The 23338-nt window shown below is 34.0% G+C and overlaps 2 protein-coding genes across 7 annotated transcripts in view; one reads left to right on the top strand and one right to left on the bottom strand.

Moving 5' to 3' along the window:
- Positions 1-17255, top strand: part of LOC117993104 (ankyrin-3-like) — a 183123-nt gene extending 165868 nt beyond the window's left edge. For 2 of the 4 annotated variants that reach the window (XM_069506426.1, XM_069506424.1), the window contains exons 33-35: positions 396-3797; positions 3959-4040; positions 4932-9247. In XM_069506426.1, the coding sequence (XP_069362527.1) occupies positions 396-3797; positions 3959-4040; positions 4932-4965 (3518 nt within the window). In that variant the 3' untranslated portion in view covers positions 4966-9247. Of the gene's footprint in view, positions 1-395; positions 3798-3958; positions 4041-4931; positions 9248-16164 lie in introns of those variants that run through there. The other 2 variants (XM_069506425.1, XM_069506427.1) reach the window with 2 other exon arrangements.
- A 4942-nt stretch (positions 17256-22197) lies between these two features.
- Positions 22198-23338, bottom strand: part of LOC117993100 (polyamine-transporting ATPase 13A3-like) — a 52464-nt gene continuing 51323 nt past the window's right edge. For all 3 annotated transcript variants that reach the window (XM_034980834.2, XM_069506503.1, XM_034980833.2), the window contains one exon: positions 22198-23188. In XM_034980834.2, coding sequence (XP_034836725.1) covers positions 22212-23188 — 977 coding nt within the window. In that variant the 3' untranslated portion in view covers positions 22198-22211. The remainder of the gene's footprint in view (positions 23189-23338) is intronic.

Below are 23338 nucleotides of genomic sequence, written 5' to 3' on the forward strand. Positions count from 1 at the left end.
TATACGGGTTCTTGAAAGTTACTTCAATAGGTTAAAATTTATAATTACAATTAATCATCACTCATCCCATATCATTTGCTCGTGAAATCACTCGCGTAGTTTTTTTAGATGCTTTTTCATCGTACCGTGTCTCTAATCTAGTAAATTAGTACATGGCATAATATTTCTAATAATAATTTACTGGGAAACTTAATTGTTTTTATGTCAGTATGAAAAACCTATTTATTTGACTTGTTTTCATTACCGATGAATAACCGACCGGTGAAATGTTTTTTGTAGTAATAAATGCAAAAGAAGAGTTATTTATAATGTTTTCCCCTTGTACAGACGCTACCCCTTCGCCGATTTTAGTGTAAGTACATAGAGCATGTAGAGTAATCGATCATTTATTTCAGTAAACGGTGACACCCTGCACGTTGATTCCAATAAAACAAAAGCTACTTTTGATTCCGACGAAGACAAGACGCCAATGAACACTCTAGAGAAGGGTAAAAAGAAGCCAGAAGGAGGTTCCTTCCTTGGCGGACTTGCTGATAAAGTAAAGAATGTGTTCAGTCACAGTGACGATAAAGACAGCAGCAAGGAATCTTCTCCCAAACCTCAGCCCAAACCACGCGAATCCAAAGAACAAACACCACCAAAACCTGCCCCGAGAATCATAAACGAGGACATACTCGAAAAAGTGGAAGATATGTTCAAGGATGTACGTCAAAAGCCACACCTTAAAGATGACGACGATCTCAATAGCCAAGTGTATTCCACTAAGCTGATGGTAGATGAAGATAATCCTAAGGATTTACGTATTACAACCGAAGACGTATACGAGCAATATCAGCATATGCAGCCCGTAGAGACTCCTCTGCGTTATAAGACTACCGATCCATTCCAATTCTATGACGACTGCTGTAAAAGTAAATTTAAGGGTGAAAAACATAGTCACGAGGAGACCTCTAACTTAGCCGACAGAATAGAACAAGTTAAGTTTACCACACACGAAAAGATACACGAAATCTCTGACAATGCTCAGGGTGAATTACAAAATGCTCTTAGTAAAGTCAAAAAAGAAAAAGATAATGTCAAACAGCAAGCCAACGAAATACAGGAAGATTTAATAGTAAAGTCTGAAAATATTAAAAATGACCTTATTAGTAAAGAAGAAAAGTTAAAGTCAGATCTAAAAGACGACGCAGACAGACTAAAGGACGCACTTGATAATAAAGTGGATGAAATTTCAGAATCGGCGAAAAAAGTCCAAGAAAAACTCAATGATGAAACAGCTGATTTGCACAGGCAAATCTCACTCACACTTGATAATGTTCCTGTACTCTTTGATAACTCTAAGGAAAAGTTGACTGATAAAGTTAATTTAATGGATTTTGCTGCAATAGAAAGAGGTGAGCAAATGAGACTAAATGGTCAAGATGAGATATCACTGATAGGGAAATCATATGAACGTGTAGCAGACAACATAAGTAGCAAAACTGAAGATAGTACGAATTCAGTTTCAAGTCAAATTCATCATCTTAAAATGGATGTGGGAAATCAAGTCCAAAATATTAAAAATACAGTAAATGAGAAAGCAACTGATGCTACTGAAAATGTAAATAGCAAGATTGATAACGTTAAGAAAGAGACTGAAGAAACAATAGACAAAGCCAAACTTGCAACTAACGAAAAAATAAATGAAGCAAATGAATCTATTGAAGTTGTTAAAGAAAAAGGGAAGAAAGCAAAGTCAAAAGCTGAAAAGAAATCTAAAGAGGGTAAAAACTTTTTTACGGGATTAGTCCAAAACATTTTTGGAGAGAAAGACAAAATAGAGGATGACGTTAAAGGAAAAGTATCTGAGGGTAAAAAATCCGCAAAAGAAGCAGCAAGACAAGTTTCTGAAGCGAGAGATAACTTAGATGATAGTATTGCTAAAGAGAATGAAAAAATAAGACAAGATACGGAAAAGTTTTTACAGAACGCAAAAGATGAAAAGGATGTAATCGTTAAAAATATTCAAGATAAAAAAGAAGACATTGTACAAATCACCCACGATAAATCAGAGGAAATCGTTAATGGTATTCAAAACAAAAAAGATAATTTGATACAAAGTGGGCATGACAAAACAGTATTATTTGTCAAAGACGTGGAAGACAAAAAAGATGAATTATTACAGAATGCCCAAGACACTAAACAAAATATTGCGAAAAATGTGCAAGATAAAACTAATGAATTCATACACCGTGTCCAAGACAGGACGGAAAATATTGTACAAGATGTTGAAGGTAAAAAAGAACAATTAGTTCAAAGTGCAAAAGATTCAACTGAAGATGCGGTCGCAAACATACAAATTCAAAAAGACCAATTTGTAAAAAGTACACAAGATGCTTCCGAAAACTCTGTCAATTATTTGCAAGATAAGAAGAATGAATTGCTACAAAACTCTAAGCACACCGTACAATTTGCACAAGATTGTGCAGATGACTTACTACAAAACGCCAAAGATAAAAAAGATGGAGTTTTAAATGACGTACAACATAAAAAAGAAAAATTGGTGCAAAATACTCAAGAGGTTGTTAAAGATGTGCAAGATGAAAAAGATGAATTATTTAATACAGCTAAAGATACAAGTGAAAAATTAACCAGTAGTGTACACGATAAAAAAAATGAATTGATACAAAACGCGCAGAACAGAACTGAGGATATTGTCGAAGTTGCGAAAGGTAAAAAAGACGAGTTAGTACAAAGTGCAGAAAAGAAGAGAAAAGAAATTGTTCCGAGTGTTCAAGATAAAGCTGCTGAAGTAGTACAAAATGTTCAAGACGAAAAGAATAAAGCAGCACAAAAAGCGCAAGAAACGAAAAAACAGTTAGAAGACTTTTTATTTAATGAGAAAAATGAATTTGAAACAGCTTTACATCACAAAGTCGATCGAGCTGATAAATCACTTAAAGATACTAAACAAAATGTAGAAACAGCAATCGTAGATAAGAAAAATGAATTAACAAATCTTAAAAATTCAGTACAGTTTGAAGCCGAAGACAGGCTTAGCCGAATTATACAAGAGGCTGAACAGACTACGGATGAAATTAAAAGGACAGCCGAGGAAACTTTAAATGCTGCAGCGGATAAAAAATCTCAAGTAGATGCCAAAATAACCAACAAAGTTAGTAATATTAAGGATTCCGAAAAAGAAGAATTAGAGAGGGTTAAAAATCTCGCAAACGAAAAAGGAAACGCATTACAGAAGTCAGCAAAGGCATCGTTTGTCCATGTTCAGGATTCAGCCTCCAGTGCTTTTGACCAGTGTGAAAGTGCCGCGAAGGATAAAGTAAACGACGCTAAGTATGTGTATGATGATTTGCAAAGTTCCGCTCGAGATACGTTTGCCGATTTTAGAGATGACGTTCAAGGACTAGAAAGTTCTGCCCAGGATACACTGCACAGTTTTCAGAGTTCTGCGGGTAACACGTTTGACAGTTTAGACGAATCGACGCGGGAGTTTGCTGGTGATGCCCAAAACACTGCATCGAAAACCGAAGAAAGTGCTAAGGAATTGTTTGGAAACGTGCAGGACACGTTTGAAGGTTTCCAACTAGCGGCTGGAAATAAACTTGAGGATGTTAAGGTATCAGCGAAGGACAGGTTAGAAGAGGCTGACGAAAGGTTGGAAAAGACGACCGAAAACGTGAAACAGGGCATGAGAGAAACCGAGGAGGCTGTGACTGACACACTCTCTAATGAAGCAGACAAATTCACAAGCAGTCTTAACGATTTGGGAAATTCTGTCTTTGGAATATCTGGCAAAGGTAAATAATATTACATTAATAGACTTGCCTTTAAATAATATAGATCTCATGAGTATTGGTTCCATATGCATCGCTAATAAATCCCTATGATTATTGCTGTTACCATACAAATGTTAAAATTAAATTGATTATAATGTTTTCGTACATTCTTATAATTCCAGGATTCATGAAGGATTCCAGCACGAAACTGCTTGAATCAGAAAAATCGCAGTCTTCGCCATCACCACACAAGAAAAGTTCGGGGTGAGTTTTGGTTACAGTTTTATTTTATTTTACCCACTGAAACTGTATCAAATCAAAATGTAAATAATAATTACACTTCACGCCATTGAGCACTTAACTAATTCACGAAGGCAATTTTTCTTATCAAAAAATATGCTCCAACTTTGTACCCCATTCCCCTCCCATTCAATCTTACAAAAGTACTTTCGAACTGTGAGACGTTTTACTTAATTAAATTGTTTGTATTTTTATATAGATATTTTTGTTACACCAAAAGGACAGACGTATTAAATTAATTGGCAAAGATTTTTTAGTGTTGAGTACATATTTTATCGAATGTGGAGATTTACCCAATTTGAAAGAGCGCAGGGTTGGATTTAGCTCCTACCCAACAACGTCAATAACCAGACTCGATATTTTATTAAAGTAATTATTAAAAGGAATGGTTCCTCTTGATTAAAACAACGCTCCAAACAAATAGTTCTTTTATTGCTTTGAGAGTATTTTATTATAGTACTAGATGATGCCCGCGACTTCGTCCGCGTGGATTTAGGTTATAAATACCCCGTGGGAACTCTTTGATTTTCCGAGATAAAAAGTAGCCTATGTCCTTTATCGGTATGCAAGCTATCGCTATACTAAATTTCGTCGAAATTCGGTTGAACGGGTGGGCCGTGAAAGGCTAGCAGATAGACAGACAGACACACTATCGCGTTTATAATATTAATATGGATATTTACTCGTAGATTAACAATATTTTGTTCAATAGTATAACAAGTTAAACTACACTACGAAAAATACAATAAAATTTAGTATTACAAAAAATTAAGTAAAACGTTTCACAGTGGCTTATTTCAATATATCAACTGGTACACAATTCTTGCATCTAACACCACGCGCACCGCATTCCAGAATACCGAAGCTTAAGAGGAAGAATAAGAAATAAGCGAACGAGCGACCTGCGGCGAACGACGTATGGTATAAATAGTCTAGCTTAGACACACGGACTAAACGAAAAAGATAATAACGTGATAAAAATTCGTTAATAAATTTTAATAACTGAGGACCTCCGCCTTTTTGGGAAGTATGTTCATGAAGCCTGCCCAGAATTAAAGTTGTTAATCATTGCTACAATCGTAATTGATGTAAATGACTGAATTTTTGTTTGATATTACTTTCGTAACTGTGCAATTAAGCCAATAGCCAAGTGTCGGCCAATCAAAGGTGGTTGCGATCGTCACCCTGTAGCTGTCAAACTACGGTGCCAGAGACTAGTAGGGCGATTGTCTAAAACCTGCATCAATCATTATTACAATCTCAATTGTTCTGATTGGCTGAATTTGTGCGATTCTTGTTGCAACAATGCATTGTGGCCAATAGTGAGCGAGCATTAACCAATCAGAGATGATTGCGATCGTGACATTGTAGCTGTCAAACAACCGCGGTAGAGCCACAGATTCTCAATAACATTGGTCCCTCATGTCTATTCGTTAGTACGAAAATCTACTAATATAAATGGATATAATATGTAGTTACGTCTAAAACGATTCCCATCCTTTTCCGCAAGGAACATACTAGTAGAGCTATGGCAAAACTTTCAACTTGTCAATGTAAGCTTAGAATATTTGTGATTACACAAATATAACTAGCACAATAAGAACTAGGTAGAATACGTGTTTTGTAAAACTTTTGACACCCCTTCATAAAAATTTTATTTTTTATTTTTATTTTATTTTACTATTTTAATTTTACTATCACGTCTAGCTTTTCCTTTAGTCTGTGTTTAGACCTAATATTTATTTGGTAGTTAATATACTGTCTGGTACTATTGTTTCACGGGTGCTCTTATATATAAATAATAGAATTTTAATTTATACAAATTTTTTGGGTCAGAATTCTTTAAGTGATTCGAAGAATCGAATACAATCGATTTGACTTATTATGACATGCCCGATACATTATAAAATAAACAGAAGAAGACTAGCGTAAAGACTAGTATAAATACCAACCTTTGGTTCTAATTAAACACACGCAGGATAAATCAGTGAAACAATAGTAGTTGTAGTATAGAAAGCACTGTGTATTACTCTCGTCTAAGTGGATGTCTATTCAAAAATTGTACCTACACTACTTTTTGAATGTCGGTTAAAGGGATTTATTCATGTATTACTCGAATAGCAACAGATTATGGAAGCTGTCAAATTAAGTACATAAAAATTCCCGTAATATTTAAGTTAGTGCTTTTAATGCTAAGAGACCTTACACACCGATGGTTTTTCGCTGCGTTTTATTGACGCGCATTTTATCACTTGATACAAATATTTTAAAAACTGATTATAAAACACCTTGTAAATATTATATCGACATAAAGTCAAGCGATTTAATGGTAGGAAGTTATTAGTTAAAGTGACATTGAATTTAGTACTAACACGCGTCAGCAATTAAAATGATGGTAAAAATGATTTGCTTAAAAGATCAGGCAATCCTTGGGTGTCCAGATTTCTTGATACGAAGTGGTACGGGATATTGTGTGAAAGCAGCTTTATTTCTTAGATATTTATCCCACGTGATTCTATACGTAAGACGTAATATAACGAGATTTGTTACGGTTTAATTATGGTACCATTGTAACTGATATGGTACCAATTTAACGCAGCGTAAAAGATAGACGTGTGTAAGTAAGGACTCTTAAATTTAAATAGATTAAAGGCTACGCATGAATCATGATTGGCTTTATAACAATAATATGATATTATGTATAATGACGAAATAAAACATAGCTAGTCTGTTCAAGGCCGCGATTACACCTGAAGGTTTTACTCACGTAATTATAACTTACGTAATTAAGTGACAACTAAATTACTAAGATAAATGTACTTATAAAAGTGTTTACATTAGTAAATTTGTCGTAAGTTAGTCATGTAAGCTACTTACGTGAGTAAAACTTACAGTATTCATGGTCTTACGAAAGCTGATAGTGAATTGTTAGTGTTTTTAGAAATCTGCAACACTGCGTAAAATGTCACTTGTCTTTTTATAACGTCACCAAAACGTTAGTATGAAATACGTTTATGTATATATAGTTGTTCACAAGTATATACGACCTAAGTTTTTTTAATTTCCCGCAATTTCTCACTCTCAGCTTTCACTAGACAGACTGTATGCGATATCCAGTGAATATAAAATGCTGTAGCTAGCTTCCATTATCAAATAGAAATGAGTACAGTCATTATGGCAAATATTAATTTAACAATTCGATTTCAAAGAAATCGTGTCTACTTAGTTTAGTTGTAGGTTAATATTTTTAATGCAAATTAATTTAATTTACCTAATGTTTTATTTTTTAAATAATTTATACAGATTTATACAAGTTGAATCATGTCTTTAATCTTGCCTGTCTTTCGATATTTTTTTTAATATACAGTATAAAAATCTTATTGCAATTTTATACATCGACATAATTATTACTAATATCATTTTATTAATTTGTAGGTATAAAATAGTCATTTTGTTACGAGTTAGATTTTATACTGTTGCGTCTTATATCTTTTTAAAATGAATAAAATAAAAAGTCAATCTAAAGGGAATTAAGGCCCTTTAATATTAAGGGCCCCACATATTGTGTAGATGTAGAAATTTTATCATTGTAACGTGAAATCAGATAATTTTGCATTTCTGTATAATAATTTTAAGTATTTATGTATAATAGAAGCCGATATTAATATTTTTATGTTGCATAATTTATTGTATTTTAACACGTGTTGTCTTTAGAAAGTCTACACTGCTTTTGTACAGTATTTAGTGGGTGTTAAGTAATTCGCAGCATCCGTTTCGTTCTGTGGATCGTCAAGTCCATAGCTTTATCATAGATCTGCTAGGGTATTTATTTATATACACTTACGACTTAATATATTATTTTTAATTAATAAATTGGAAATACATATTGAATCGCCGATACCTGGTTTTCACACTTTCACACGGCATTAACACCGTGCACTTGCAGGATAAATCATACCGAATACATAGTGGCGCATATACTGAGTATATAGAACCATTCACAAATTGTTTGTATGTACTGAAAAAAGCGAACCTACACAGTTTTAATCATGTACCTGAACGGTTCTACACTCAATGTACCACCATGTACATCAAATAGGCCACTACACATTTGGTAAGAATTATCCAGCAAAAAAATAACGTGCGTTGTTTATGCCGTGTGTACGGGATCTATAAATTTAATCGTCGGATAGATTTCTAGGCGTAGCGAGTATGGAATTTTCGAAGCGGACGAATCAATGCGTATTTTAATTAAAACATTTCCTTCGAGTGTAGTTTGACACTATAAAAGTATATTATCAATAAAATATTTTTAATTAATTCTAAAAAGGTCACGAAGCGGCCATTTTAATGTCGCAAATTGTCCGTCTTTTACTTATGTCGAAATGTTTTCTGTAACTGTAAGGTTCTTGCACAAGTGTAAGGGTACCAACAAACTACGAAATTTTGATCAGTCGATTATTGAAACTAGTTTCTAAACTAATCGCTCGACACTTTGCGTTTGCGTTGACAATGCGAACTAAGTCACCGATTAAATAGTGTGAGTCCACAGTCGTCCGATCGTTGCCCAACTTTTATGATATCGATGGATATAAGACCTTTTGTAATGAGTTCTACATTCCGCGGTCTTAATTCACAATCATCATCCAGTGGCTTATCTTCGCAAAATGTTCATAAATTATAGTATAACCTTCTAAGTTTATCTGTCTTTCTATTGGTGAAAATCCGTACCGTAGTTTCTGAGATTAGCCCGAACAAACACGAACTCAGCCTGGCGGGGGATTTTAATTTAGGCCACAATTACACCTGTAAGTTATACTCACGTCACGTTAGCTTACATGATTAACTTACGACAATTTTACTATTGGTAAACACACAAGTATCATTTACCTTTGTGAATTGGTTGTATATTAATTACGTAAGCTACTTATGTGAGTAACAGAGTTACAGGTGTACTTAGTCGCGGTCTTATAATATGTAAATGGGTGAGTAATTACGCTTTTAAAGTTAACAAGTAATTATTATCGGCTGACCAAAAGTTAGTAGTTTGTGTGGTCCTAAAATTGATGTTACTGGTGCCGACACATCGCACTTGCGAGAGTAGCGCCCGCTTGCTTGTGTCTCTCTGTTAGATGTTAATCTAAGATATTATACGAAAATGTTCTCGATCATTTTGGCTTTTTATTTATTGTGTCTGTTGTATTTAGTGTTTGTTTTATTCTAATTGGCTTAGCTATGGCTTTGACAGTGGCAACGGTTTATATTTGAAAAAAATTAACACTGATTTTTGAGAAAAAATATTTAAAAAAAAAAGTACTTACCTACCTACTGACTTATAAATTTTATCTTTAAGAAACAAAAATTTTACTGGATTAGGATTTTAGCAAGTCCAAGTTATAAACAAAAATGTATTGATTCCTACATTGCCAGTCAGTCTTAAAATTAATGAAATCTTAGAAAAAGTATGGCATTTGGTAGGACTTTTCACCTAAACCTGTAGGTTGGTAACTGGTATCCAGTCCTCACACAGCTTCAGAATCTTAAAAAACTATCAATATCTGCCAAAAAAGTTGGCGAAATTGCCTTAAAGACCTTATCTACATAATATATTGTTATAATCAGTTTATTGTCCGTGGTACCAATCGTACTACCAGTAGTAATTTGATTACCCGTGTTACTACTGCAGTTGAAAGTACTAACACGGGAAATAAAAAAATCCCGTGTTTGAAACTACTTTGAATCGCAAATAGAAAAAATAAAAACAATCACAAATGTTTGAAATGCAGGGTTTAAGGGAGAAAGTGCACTTACATTTGCGCATACACTTCTGCTCTATAACATCTCCCGCGTAGATGGCTAATCTTTGTGGAGATAATGGAGATTATACGCTATGGCCAAAATTCATTTGAGCACATTCTGGTGTTGAAAAATAACAGATACCATTTCTATTACCTTATTTATAATTGTATGATATCAATAATTATATGAACGAGCATTTGAAGTTATGGGCACCATCTCACGTCACGCACAGCCTTGCGTCAGTCACTGCATCTTGAGCACGCGCGCTTTCGGTAAGTTCCTTTGCGCCATTCATTTTATGTTTTATATCGATGTATGTCGTAGTTATTGTTTAGAGAAGACATTTATCACATCCCGATAGTTTTATCCAAGTTTTCATGGCTACTGAAACACTGGAGTATGGACCACTAGTGTTTCTTAATGATTGCTACAAAGTATCTACTTCCGTTCGTTGGTAATTCTGCTGTCCCAGTCTAATGAAAAATCATTCTACTGAACAAAACCATTGCAGTTGGGCAGCAATAAAAAAAAATATAGGTACCTATTTAAATAAAAAATATTGGATTATCTAACTTTCTTAATTGGGCTTGGATATATTAGTAATATAGATATATCTATATTATGCCCAAAAACATTAAGAAATATTATGAAATACAATTTTAGAAATAATGCAGGTAACCACGAAATGAAAATGGCACCACAGCATTGCACGCTCAATCAGAAGCATGACACACATCACACTGAAGGGTGTTAGCATAAAGAACCAAGAATTAGTCACATATTATCTTATGAGCTCTTACATAAAGAGACTAGCAGAAGAGGTAATACGCATAAGAGAATATATTAAATCTATTTTACCCGCACCGACCTGTCGGTACGGGAAACCTGCTTCTTTATGTAAGCACCTTAACTAAAGGTAACAGGGTCAGGGATTTTATATTTTTTAAACCCAACGAGACGACCCGCAAGAGGTGTTCGCGTTTTCCAATATTAAAAATGTGCGTGACGTCGACACATCGATGCGTCAGCAACGTAGAAATTTTAATGACATCAACAGAGTGGCGCTACGTGACCTTAGCTCATATATTTTTATGCTGTCGACGTCTCTCGCATTTACAGTAACTGAAATACGCGACTTTTAATGGGTGAATCAAGAATATTTACGTAATGTTTACTTTGATTTAAATCTTATGTCGATAGCAAATAGTCTTAGATATCAGTTGTGGACACGTCATAGTTGGGTGTAGACGTGTGCTCGATAAACTTAATTCAATTTGGTGATATTATCTAGTTTCTATGGCAGTTTTAAGTAAATACAGTTTGTAAAGTAATCTTTTTTATCATACAGTAGAAGTTTTTTACTAATTTAGTGCAGTTTTTGATATATTTCACAAGTTAAAGCATCTAGAAGTTTGTGATTTATTTAACTTGGCCGGGTTATACCTACTTAGCGCGTGGCGCACTTAAATGAACGCGTAATGAAGGGTTTCTGTTGAAACAGTTAAACTGTGCCTTCTTATTGTTTACACGCAGTTCACGTTGGAAAATGGAATTTGCCTGCTGCAGTATTTATAGCCATGATGCCCGTGACCCGCTCCTATGTACCTGCTGTGATTCCAGGTTCCATATCGCCTGTGTTTTACCCTCGGAGGAAACCAACTGGACTCCCGACGAAAGCGTGAAACGTACCTGGCGCTGTCCTACCTGCACTGCTAAATCTAAAAATAACAAAGACGATACGCCGGTCCGGAATGTTACAAAGCGCTGCAAGCAAAAGAACTCAGATAAGTGTACAGCATCCTCATTGCCTTCAGCAGATGTGACAGGCTCACTTGATCATACCAACTTGAGCCAGCAGGGATTATTGGAGGAGTTTCGAAATATCGTTAAGTCGGAAATTCGTGATGCTTTTTCTAGTTTTAACAAGGTCGTCGAGGATTTAAGAAGTGAAGTGTCTACATTACGGAACTCCGTGAGCTTCTTAAGTGATAACTATGATTCCATGTGTAAGAAGATGCAAGGTTTTGAAACCAAGATGAAATCCAACGATACATTAAAAGCGGATTATAATAACTTGCATTTGTCGGTATCTTCAATCCAGGCCGATATGAATAAAAAAGAACAATGGGTTCGTCGGTCCAATATTGAGATGATCGGTGTTCCCGAGTCTAAAAGTGAAAACCTGATGGATATTGTTATGAAGCTTTCTAATATGGACTCCCAGACTTGTAGTAAGTCAGACATTGATTTTGTTACTCGTGTGACACCTAAACAAAACGACTCAAAAAAGCCTCGACCAGTGGTTATTCGTTTCCTCTCGCGCCACAAGAAAGATGACCTGTTAGCAAGGTTACGTGAAAAGTCACTGAAGGCTAGTGACCTTGGTTTCATCGGTAATAATAATCGCATATATTTCAATGACCATCTGACCAGTTTCAATAAGTCGCTTTTGAGGAAAACTAAAGAGCTGGCTCGTGAAAAGAAATACATGTATACGTGGGTAAAAAACTGTGTTATAATGATAAGAAAAAATGATACAAGTCCAGTTATACATATTACTTCAGAAATTGATTTAAAAAAATTGTAATATGTGTCACTGCATGTACTGCATACTGCTATTTGATTTATGCTTTTTTGAATACATATTATTATAAATTTCTAGTGTTTAATAATAATATTTCCACAGGGTATAGCCTTATTTCTAATGTGTTATGTTATTTTCTATTTAATTATAGCTACTTCAATGTATTATGCTTGAGTGTGGCGGGGAGAGAGATGAATGAATATAAACTACATTTCTATGCAACTTGTTCTTGCTTGGTGAATATACAAACATATTATTACTCATTAGATTTTTTATTTTTAGTGCTTTTATTTATATCGAAAATGCTTTATGGTGAGGAATCCCGTGAGATGGTTAAAACGTCAACTTATTTATTGAGATTAAAACGTCTGACCTTTGTATGTTTCCCCAGTCGTGGTTGTTGTGACAGAATCTTTCATTATATTTTTATAATTACTAACTATTTATGTTATAGAACTATATATCTTATTTAATAATGGGAACTAATTTTACATTCTACTACCAAAATGTTAGGGGACTACGATCAAAAACTGTTGGATTTCTGTCAAACGTTTTAGCTTGTGATTATGACGTCATTTGTTTAACCGAAACGTGGTTATTGCCGGGTATATATGATTCAGAGATTTTTGACAGTCGATACTCAGTATATCGCTGTGACCGTGATTATATTTCTCGTGGAGACAAAATGGGCGGTGGGGTGCTGATCGCCGCGCGTAGGGGAATGCTAGTGAAGGACGTCGTATTGCAACCTTCTGATATTAGTAACTCAGCGGATATTATCTCACTTACTATTAGCTTAAAAATAAAAAGTAAAGTTATTGACTGTCGAATTTACTGCTGCTACTTTCCACAGTGCTCTAACCAATACGATGAACAGGTGAAGTTTTACGAATCGGTCTCTGAAGCTGTGATTTTACATCCAAAAGACACATTTTTGGTTCTAGGTGACTTTAATATTCCTGGCGCGAACTGGATGGCTTCTAATGGTGGTCAGGGTGCACAACTCACTGGTGGATCACAGGTATATTTTGTCAATACGCTATCAACATTCTTGTCTATTAATAATTTAACTCAATTTAACTTAATCCCGAACGCTAATAATCGGTTTTTAGATTTAATTATTAGTAACACAAGTTCCGTGGTTGTGATGCGTAGTGATTCACCATTAGTTAAAGAAGATTCACATCATCCTGCTCTCATAATTAGTTTGAATGAATATATATTTACCAAATATCTTACAAAAGCCCCCCGAACAGTTAGATTATTTTATAAGGCCGATTACGATGTCATTAATAAGAAACTATCTGAATATAACTGGCATGACTGCTTCAATGGTCTCGATATAGATAGAGCGATTGAAGTTTTTTATGATATTTTGAATAACATTATTGCTACTTATATCCCTACCAAAATAGTTATTGATAATAACATGTATCCAGTTTGGTATTCACCTGCCCTTAAAAAAATCATAAAAGAAAAACTTAAATTTCATAAAAAATGGAAAATGTATAATAATTATGAGGACTATAGTTCCTTCCGATGCCTCCGTGATAGGCAAAAGAGGGTTGAAGCTGATTGCTATACTAGATATTTAGATCGTGCGGAAAAAATTCTCATAAAGAATTCTAATTATTTTTGGACATTTGTGAAATCAAAAAAACAAACTATAGACTTACCCGATAGACTTTACTTGGACGATATCACTACAAGCAGTGGTCAAGAAATAAGTGATCTATTTAATAAATACTTTCATTCTTCTTTTGAGCCAAACTCCTCTTGTTCTACATCCGCCGTTTACAACCCGTGCAATTCCACAAACGAAACGTGTATCAGCCTATCGTCTATCAGTATTTCTCTATCAACTGTCAAAAAATACCTAAAATCACTTAATATCAATAAAGGGTCTGGACCCGATGGCATACCACCCCTTTTTCTAAAAAAATGTTTTCATTCAGTGTCAATTCCATTGTGTATTTTATTTTCCTTATCTCTGAAAACAGGTATCATGCCTACATATTGGAAGCAATCTTATGTTGTTCCTGTTTTTAAAAATGGTGACAAGCATGATATTAAAAATTACCGTCCTATTTCTAAGATTAGTTGTATTCCTAAATTGTTTGAACACATAGTTTATGATAAAATTTTCCCAATTTTACGTCCCTTGATCATAAATCAGCAACACGGATTTATTAACAGAAAATCAACAGAAACAAATTTATGCGAGTTCACTGATTTCGTTACTTCAGCAATGGACAGCGGCTATCAGGTTGACGTCGTTTACACAGATTATTCTAAGGCCTTCGACAAAATTTCCCACAATATCCTTATTTCTAAACTTAAACGTATCGGTGTACACGGGGACCTGCTTCGATGGGTTAAATCATACTTATTTAATCGTAGTCAAGCTGTTACAGTCAAAGGATACTGTTCATCATTCATCCCTGTCCCTTCAGGTGTGCCTCAGGGCTCCCATCTTGGTCCATTATTTTTTAATATTTACATAAATGACATTTTATCAGTTTTCAAACACTCAGAGTTTTTACTTTATGCTGATGATAATAAGATTTACAAAATTATAAGAAGCGTAAATGATTGTATTGATTTACAGAAGGACTTAGATTCACTTTGTCAGTATTGCTCCCAAAACTCACTATTCTTGAACATAAAAAAGTGCAATCTTATAACATTTACAAGAAAACGCAAACCTATAAACTTTGATTATAAACTAAGAGATGAAATTTTGACCAGGGTGTCCTCGGTAAAGGATCTTGGCGTAATATTGGATAAAAAGCTGATTTTCGATGAACACGTCAACCACATAGCTAGTAAGGCTTACAGGATGTTGGGATTTGTCTTAAGGATTTCCAAAGAGTTTAAACTACCGTCAACACTTGTAATTCTCTATAACTCGTTCGTTAGATCATCTCTGGAATATGCTTCCACAGTCTGGAGTCCTCAGTATAATGTACATAAGGATAAAATTGAAAGAGTCCACAATCGGTTCAAAAAACGACTAACATATTACATATTAAACGATACTAATAGTAATGACAATCCCCATATGCCAGTTTCAGCTGCTGACAGACGTGTTCAAAGAGATCAAATCCTTTTATTTAAGCTTCTTAACAACGGCGTTGACTCACCATATCTGCTATCAAAAATATCTTTAAGGTGCCCACGGGTTAACTCCCGGCATCGGAAACTGTTTCATATTGCACCAAGTAAGACTAAACACGCTGATAACACATTCATACGACGAAGTTGCAACCAAGCTAATCATCTATTCGCGAAAAGTGATATTTTTCATCTCTCTCTCCATAGGTATAAATTAGCAATTAAGGATGTTATATCAAATTCTGCCTAGTTATAGTTTATACTTTAGTCGATTTCAGTTCTGTGTTCCATAAGTTTACCTACCTAGTTAGTTTTAAATACTCTGTGCCTAGTTTTTCATACGCATACTATGCCCGTGTGTTGTGGACATAATTCTTTATTATAAGTGTTAATTTCTCATTGGAGACTGCTTTGGTTTAAGTGTTTATATATATATACTATCTAGTTAACTAATTGTAACTGTTTGTCTCTATAAAATAAAATAAATTAAAAATAAATTAAATTAAAATCTATATTAGAATAGGTATATCTACTTACCTAAGATTTAAGCTACACTTTTAGAGTTTATTCAATAATTTTCCTGTTTTACAGTTTTTTCTCCAAACTACGCCGCAATCCGTGAAAACTGACGCAATGCAATCTCCAAGCCAAGACTTTTCACGGACAGATATACCTAGTAATAATATTATTTAGATGTAAGCGACATTCTACTAACTAAACTTACCATTATAGGTATAAAGTACATAGGTAGTTGTCTAGATTTAATTAAATATCCGTTAGGCCGCGGATACATCTGTAAGTTTTACTCATGTAAGTAGCTTACATGATTAACTTACGAGATTACGACACACACAATAAGTACATTATGTTGTCAATTAATTACGTAAGCTACTTACGTAAGTAAAACTTACAGGTGTAATTGCTGCTATCAGATTGTTTCATTGGATTTTTTCACACCAAAGGACTACGATCGTTTGGAGATATTTAGATTTTTGAGTCGAAGTTAAGAATTGGAAATTAATTATTAATGATTGAAAACGGACAGACTAGGTACCTACGATGTTTATTATTTAATACCTATAGCTTATAAGTACGTACCTACTTACTTGGTACGTAGGTATCCGTATATATCATCAAGTTATGACTCTGTGATCAAATCACAAATGAGGAGGACAAGAAGTTGGGTTGAAGTAAAAATTTTGGTACCTACCTAAAAGATTAATGAAAGCGTCTAGTAAAATAAAAAAATACCTACTTAAATGATTCTTAAGTACCTTAAGAAACCTGTCATTTGGTGAGAAAGAACCCAATGCAATGCCATACCAGGCGATTGTATAAGCGTAAGCTATTTACGAAATATATTTATAGGTACCTACCTAGAAATAGTGAGAGTGATCATGATACAATGCGCGCTATTCAATAGTATAGTCCGTAAAAATGACTCCGTCACTGATCAACTGTCACGATAAAAGTACGGTTCACCTTTAAAATAATGACAAATTTCGTACTTTTGACATGAACTTTCACAGAAAAAGTTAAAATACCATGTGAGAAGTTAAATTTAACGCGTTATAAACAAATTCTGAAGTAATCTGTCAGGTCTCAGGGACATCGCCTATGGCGACTTTGTAGCGATGCAGCCGCGCATATTATTATTTTCAACGTGATAGAATCGTGACACTAACGTCCAAAGGTACACGGGCCAGCGACGCATCCCTAGCTGTATCGCGACCTTTTTGCGACTATATCGCTGCAAAAAGTCGCAATGGGTGATCTCGCTTAAACTAAAGCCATTACTTTCTGAAGAGAACACTTGATATATGGCATAATTTTAGACCTATGAATTTTGTTTAGGATATTGCATATACTTAACTGAATTTGCGCCAAAATAATGTACATGTACCTGAATTTATTTGGTTCTTGTTTCGTTAAAATACGATGTAGGTAATATTATGAGTCCATTAGATTTATATCATCTTTTTTTCAAGTTTCAATTGACTAGATATGCATCTATTATACGTACATAACAGATCCCATTTATGCTTGATGTGTGTATAGTGCAAAATTCGCCAAAACGGTTTTGATACACTAAAATACAAACTACCTTTAATAAATTATAATAAATAATTATTTCTGTATACTTACCTAATTCTACCTACTTACATACATATTTTATATAATATTGGAAAGATCATAAATAAGATTCTATATTTAGAAAATGTAAAAATTACTTAATTTTTTTCTCTATTTTTGACGCACCGTGCGATTTGGCGAATTTTTCATATTAATTGAGTAATTAAATAATAATAGATCGACGCAAACTCTTAGGTTTGCTAAATAGAAAAGTATTGCTGTTGTCGCTGCATAAATGTATGAAATCAACATTATTGCAAGTACGTTTCTACGTAAATAATTTGTTTTAAGAGGTGCTTTAAAGTGTAATGGCATTGAATATTGATGTGAATGATTGAAATAATTATTTATATCTTAATTATTATATCTTTTTATATCAATAATATTCTTTGTGGAGTTGTGAACTTCTTAATCGTGTGTTGGATAAAAATATTTAATGTAATTCGAGAAATATCGAATAAAATCTAGTTGTTTATGTTGATCCACACACGCCGTCGAGTTCAACCCAATGGACCTAACCCGGCGGCATTTATTGTGTGGATCCACCGTAACAACTGTATTTGCACTCCTTGTGATTTTTGTACTATTTTTCGGTGTTTCGGTGATTCAAAGATCTACGTTGTTTTTTCTTAAGGTGATAGAAATTCTTTAAATATTTAGAGAAAGGATTATGATATTGTTTAAAAATATTATATTAATAAATACGGTCGATTAAGTCTTTGAATTATGAATAAAATTTCTAAATAATGCCCGCAATTTCTGAATGTACTGTGATGCCAAAATATAATGAAGATTTTATGTATAAAGTTAAACTTTTGTTAATTTATTATTATATAGTCTATTGTCACTTTATTTATTGCTTTTAGTAATAAATTTTATTGCAAAATAAATATTGTGTGTTTTATTCCAACCAGTGATGCTAGTATAATAAGTCTATGATTCCAACTCATATTTATTTTGTTGTGGTAAATAGTAGGTACTTAAACGTAAGTAAGTAGATCTAAGAAAAATAAAAGGTTATTTTTACAAAAATAACAATAAAAAGTCATTTTGAATATATTAAAAATTTATTTGAACACTTGTTAATATCATTAATATCAATATAAATGGCTGTCATATACTTAGTTGTGCATATAAAAAGTATCATATAAATATTTATTAAATAAATTCGTTAATAAGGCTCTATATAATCATTATATTAATACTGCAATATATTAATGAAAAACAAAGTTTCATATTTCAAGAGTTACACTCTCAATGTTTCTACTTACTTAAACTACCTATTATGAATTATTAAGAAAAATTACATAATAGGTATGGTATACTATTTCCTAAATTGGCTTACTTATTTGATTTTCTTATGGTATCTTTTCTACAAATCACGTTCAATAGCCACGTCAAATACACTTTATCTATTATACTCTTTCCATGAAAGGAGTCAGGATAAGGCTCTCTCCCTTTATTACATCGGTAATCACATACAAATGACAGAGATAAAAACCTTACTGTAGGTATTTGGCGGTTGTGAAACCGGCCGGACACCTACTTTATTTTTGAAAAGAAGCTACTTATTGGTATAAATTATATAAACATAATGTATAAATAAATACAACACCCTTTCAAAATAAATGCTCAACCTTTTTAGACTGCACTTTAAAACTCTGTCAAATTAATAAAATTGGCAAAATATTTTTTTAAAATAAAGCTTAGAAAATAAATTACCTAGGTAGTACCTAACTTAAATCTACAATTTGTAGACAGTTCAAATACAGTTAATTAATCCAATTAATTATACTATAACTTATAAATAATAATATAATTGACATAATTTTGTACCGAAAAAAGTTTGATAAGTAAAATGAGTTTATTTCAATTAAAAAAAATATACATATTTGATATTTTAATACCAAAATTGAGATTACTCATCAGTAAATTTCTTGTGTTTGTTTTGTCTGTGGACCACGGCACAGTTCACAACTGTTAGCCTATAAATCACCTATTTTTCTTTGATTTCACACCCAATATTTGACATAATATCGTCGACTCAGGATCAAACCGAGAGTTCCCTCACTCTTGTTCACTCTGATCACGTTATCAGGTCGCATTGACTGACGATAGGGTAGGTAAGGTCCAAGATGGTACACTTTTAAGATGCTGTTTAGGAAAACTATGATAAGATAATATCAAAAATATGAAAACGACATATAATATATTCACCAACAAACTAGCTGAATGTCCGTAACATCGCGTGGATTTAGGTTTAGGTTGGAATTTGGATGATAACGTGAGATGTTGATCCAGCGATTCGTGTTAACGATCGTCGATATAATATAGTTACAACAGACCATTGTAGATGGCACCACGTGTACTTCGTATCGCGCCATAGTTTTATGTCTTTTAGTAGAGTTTAAAATAACCGACTTCATACAACTGTACAAAGTTAGTTGCGGTTCGTTAATGAATCGTGAATTTTTTGGAAGATCTTTCTCTAATGGAGAAGTTATGATCTTATTATAAGTTATAATAAGATTTATAAATTAGATTAAGATTATAAATTATAACTAAAATAAAAGGAAAATCTTTTATTTTAGTTATAATTTATAACCAAAATAAAATAACAATCACTAATTCGCATTCAATTCAATATTAATAATACTTAATTTAAATATTAACCAAAACACAGCACACATTGGAATGTACCTATTAAATAAATACATTAATAATTAGGCACTTAAGTGTGCGTAGTGTTAACTATCACAATCTTTAATAAGTAATTTAGTCTTAAACATAAGATAATAACATTATACTTAATCATCAATGGTACTGATTCTGTGCACAACTAAATTTTAGAGTATTCGCATCCTCTTCTTACTAACGTAATATGAAAAGGACAGACACAGTTTGGCAGTTTTAAATTTAATTTAGAGCTGTCAAACCTTGTGACTTTAGCTGCCAGTCCCGAGCCTATAGTTTAAATTTGTAGAGCGCGCTAAAATTTACAGTCTTTAAATGTAAAATTCATGTTCCGCCCCTTTTTAGCAATATTAAAAAGAAAAAAAAGCAAATACTCAAAATTTAGTCTGGAGACAGACAAAAGAATCGGCGCCATTTATAAATTAGCAGACACTAGTAACCCTTTTTGGAGTGGAGTAGAGCCCTTTTTTTTATAACAACTTAAACACAGCTCTTTGTCGGTTAACGTATGGTTGAAATTGGTATACTTATTGAAAACCAACGTCTTCTATAGACAGTTGTTTATATAGATCCAAACTTAATCGTTAGCTTAACTCATAGCAACTCTAATATTGGTTTTAAAAAAATGTTCGCACATTGCAGCGTAAGATAGCACACATGTTACAATATGGAAAGCACCGTTTTGCGAGTTTACCTAACAACGATAGGTAGTATTTTTCAATAAATGTTATAATCTATTTAACTTATCAATACAGTAGGTAAACATGCCATAAAAGCAATAAAAATATAGTACAAAAAAGTAAAAAGACATACATAGCAGTACAGGTAAAGTTTTTTTTTTATTCATTATAGGCGCACGCTTGACCACTATCACACCTGATGGGAAGTGATGATGTGGCCTAAGATGGGACGCGTTTGCCTAGAGTTTTCCTTAGTACTTTTTGAGAAAGAGGCCAGAATCGGCGCCATTGGCTAACTATAAGTAGTAGATTCTTGTACTATGTCAGCGGTTAGACATGTGTCCGCTATAGCTTAACTTAACTGAAAACCGCTGCCGCGCCTATAGCGTACCGTAGCGTTATTGTCGTAGCTAACAACGGTTATCAGTTATCATCTATGACGAACCACCTGATAACGCAACACTGCCAACTGGCAACTGACAATGCATTGTTTGGTTTTTGGTAACTAGAAACGCAATAATTATGCCTTCTCTTTCTTTCTTTCACTGAAAGCTGAGAAGGAGCGGTTATTGGCTACCGGCTTAGTAACTAAGAACTTGGTAAACCAAAGCCGACCTTATCTCTATTACGCTAAGGCTTAACTGTACAAGTACTTGTCCATTACACTTTGATCTCTCAATCTTAATACAGTTAGCCTTAGAGTAATAGAGATAAGGTCCTCTTTGGTTTATCAATCTTCGTGAAATGTTTTTGGTTAACTGGACTGTGGCAAACTATTCTTGCAGGTGTCCACTATTGTTTGACCTATGTCAATGATCAAATTAAACTTTGCTGTTATGAACTTAAGGTTGTGATTACTTCACGATATTCATGAAAGTAAAATTGGTTTTATTTTAGTGAATATGCGCGCGCTAGCTATACCTACAGACGGTATTGATACGGCAGCTAGCTTAGTTACTACTACGGAAACCGCTGCGCGTTGCGCATATTAAATTAGTTGAAACACAACTCTGATACGGATATTCGGCAACAGTTATCAATATCGGTATTGAAACTAAATAACTGTTGATTAACCGTTGCCATGAATAGCCAATAACGCCCATCTTTATCAGCGGTATACTAAAAATTATTTCATTCCGTGTTAGAACTAAACATTTCGCTCTTCACATCTCTGTCATACTTAACAACACTCTCACAATTCAAGTAATCTAAATCCGTCAACTGCCTCTTGATCATCAAATGCGGAGTTTTCCTAACACGGCGCTCTTTCAAAAAATTCGGAATCATTTGTTTCCCTTCCATCAAATATTCAACTATACAACGCTCGAAAAATAATGCCAATACAAAATTAAAGGACGCCAACGCTATCACAATGTAAGCCATCAGTCTATCTTTCGGCATTTTCAGTTCTAGGAATTGGGCCAACCAATCCGGCGACGCTACAGTTATATACACACACAATGACGTCATAATGATCACGCTGATCATCAAATGCTTATTCGTTATAACCGATCGTCTATACGGCGAGCCGTGGCTGAAAACAATCGCCATTGTTATATACTGGAACAAAGATATCGTAAAAATTGCGTAATTCTCCCAACAATAGTTCGCTTCGGGACCTTCGTACGTATGTCTCACGTACCACGGGAAATACGATAAGGCTAGATAAGTCAAGTACTGGGCTACGGCAACTAAAACCATCTGTCCAGTCAATGAAACTAGTGGGACGATACCTAGGAGGGAAGTCAAGGGGGGTATCTTGCACAATCTACCGGTGTGTGCTTCGGTCATGCCGAAGAAAAATGCGAAATTAACGATTAAGGCCACATCGATGTATAAAAACTCAAAGTCGGTGAGATTCGCGTCGAAATAATAAAGAAATGCTACGGAGAAGAATTCTGTTAAAGAGTACGCGATCATGAATTTGAAGACGCCGAAGCTCGTCGATAGTGCCGCGCGACCCTCGCGCAGCACTCGAGCGACACAAACGATGTCTGGTTGTGCGGAGGTGAATGGCGCGGCGACACTGCTCTCTAGTTCCGAGAGGGATATGCCGGTGTGCGCTGCTCTTAAGGCTCCGCAATCATTTGCACCGTCGCCGCACATGCCTGGAAGGTTCAACCCGTTTATGATTCCGTTTAAAGTTATAAAAGAGTACCAAAAGCAATTCGAGATTGGTCCTCAGTAATACATTTAACTGAATGTTGGATGTTTATATTACATTCATATTATCTATATCTATACTAATCTAAATATAT

The sequence above is a fragment of the Maniola hyperantus genome, chromosome 23, assembly GCF_902806685.2.
Source record: "Maniola hyperantus chromosome 23, iAphHyp1.2, whole genome shotgun sequence".
Lineage (NCBI taxonomy): Eukaryota > Metazoa > Arthropoda > Insecta > Lepidoptera > Nymphalidae > Maniola > Maniola hyperantus.